The sequence below is a fragment of the Sinocyclocheilus grahami genome, unplaced genomic scaffold (genome assembly GCF_001515645.1).
Source record: "Sinocyclocheilus grahami isolate Dianchi unplaced genomic scaffold, SAMN03320097.WGS_v1.1 scaffold13642.1, whole genome shotgun sequence".
Taxonomy (NCBI): domain Eukaryota; kingdom Metazoa; phylum Chordata; class Actinopteri; order Cypriniformes; family Cyprinidae; genus Sinocyclocheilus; species Sinocyclocheilus grahami.
The window spans coordinates 1-1,686 of NW_015514997.1; the positions used below are offsets into that span (position 1 = coordinate 1).

Consider the following 1,686-nt stretch of genomic DNA (forward strand, 5'->3'; position numbering starts at 1 on the left):
TCTATCCGATATTGCCTCAATGTGATCATATAAATTGCAAAAAAAGTACAGTTTAATGAGGTTAAAGAGTCTAAAACTATATTGGAAATCTGTGTTTCAAAGTCTAATCTAAGCCTGCAAATAAACTAAGCTTTTGGAACTTATAAATGTAACAATGTTAAATATTCAAAATTCAGCCATTGATCAAATAAGCAAATTTGTGACACTGATCAAGTGAACTCCTTGGTACAAAAAGCATATGCTTTTTTAATCATCTGAAATCATGTTGGAGAACATGATCATAAACTTTAACACAAACTTGAGAAGTATATGTAGTTTGATGGCTGATGTCATTACAGCAAAAGGAAGAAAAACTAAATACTACAGATTTTGACATTTGTGTCCATTTTTTAATCCAACTTTTCACTCAATGCTTAGCATATAATTTATAGTAAAGATTTCGTTAAATGTAAAAACTGCTAAATCTTTGGTAGTGGTCTCATATTTTGGACTCCACTGAATTCATTAGAAATATTTAGGATACTTTGATATATTTAACACACACACACACACACACACAAAACTTAATTTGTTTCCTCTATTGACAGCATTAGCATCATCTCGTCAGTATCACTTTGTGAATGAGAGTAAGACCTGGACTGAAGCTCAGAGATACTGCAGACAGAATTACACTGATCTGGCCACCATTGATAACATGGAGGAAATGAACAGACTGATTAACACAGTTAATGGGACTTACAATGATTCAGCCTGGATTGGAGAGTATGATGATGTGAACAGCTGGAGATGGTCACTGGAAGACAATGATTTCTATCAGGAAGGAGAGAGAGATTTCAGGAACTGGTATCATGAACCGGACAACAGTGGGGGGAACCAGCTGTGTGTTTACATGGATTATAATGGTAACTGGTATGATATGTCATGTGACAACATACTGCCATTTGTTTGCTATGATGGTAAGGACTTTTCTTTTTTTTATTATAAATTAGATATTTTATTTCAGTGAGAGCTAATGTGCATATACATTTGGCATTTCATATCTCAGGTAGAGAGACCGCCACAGAGAGTTACATCATAATCTATAACTGGGAAACCTGGGCAGAGGCTCGTAGATACTGCAGAGATCATTACACAGATCTCGCCAATGTGAGAAATCAGACTGAGAACCAGAGGATCCTTGAGACAGCAGGTAGAGGAGTCTGGATAGGACTGTACAGAAACAGGATTTGGTCAAACAGTCAGAATACCAATTATCAAAACTGGAGGCCGCAAATTCCTGGGTTACCGGCGCAACCAGATAATGTTAACTACGTTGATGCATATGGATATCAGCACTGCACTGCAGTGTCATTCAGATATTCAGGCCGATGGACAGATGAGATCTGTGTATCCAGCATGCCTTTCTTCTGCTACAGCAGTAAGTTCACTTGCTTTATTGGATGCCATTATTTAGCAGGAGTGAGAAAGACTTTTATCACCTTTCTCCAACATGAAAGATTTAATTTGGACAGATATAATCCATTGTATTTGGTATGCAATCATGACAGGAAAATAATTAATTAACTACTAATTTGTACAATGACAATTTATTCACAATATCATGATTTATTGGTACATCAGTGACCAGCTCATGGCAACAAATTTTTTTTTCTGTGCTGTAAAACAATTCACAGGAACCTGCACACA

The 1,686-nt window shown here is 36.1% G+C and overlaps 1 protein-coding gene across 1 annotated transcript in view; it reads left to right on the plus strand.

Moving 5' to 3' along the window:
- Positions 1–607: 607 nt before the first annotated feature.
- The window catches only part of LOC107579035 (C-type mannose receptor 2-like), a gene marked incomplete at its 5' end in the record, with an annotated part of 2,458 nt that continues 1,379 nt past the window's right edge, over positions 608–1,686 (plus strand). Inside the window, 3 exons of the mRNA XM_016264922.1 lie at positions 608–956; positions 1,046–1,417; positions 1,674–1,679. Coding sequence (XP_016120408.1) covers positions 608–956; positions 1,046–1,417; positions 1,674–1,679 — 727 coding nt within the window. The remainder of the gene's footprint in view (positions 957–1,045; positions 1,418–1,673; positions 1,680–1,686) is intronic.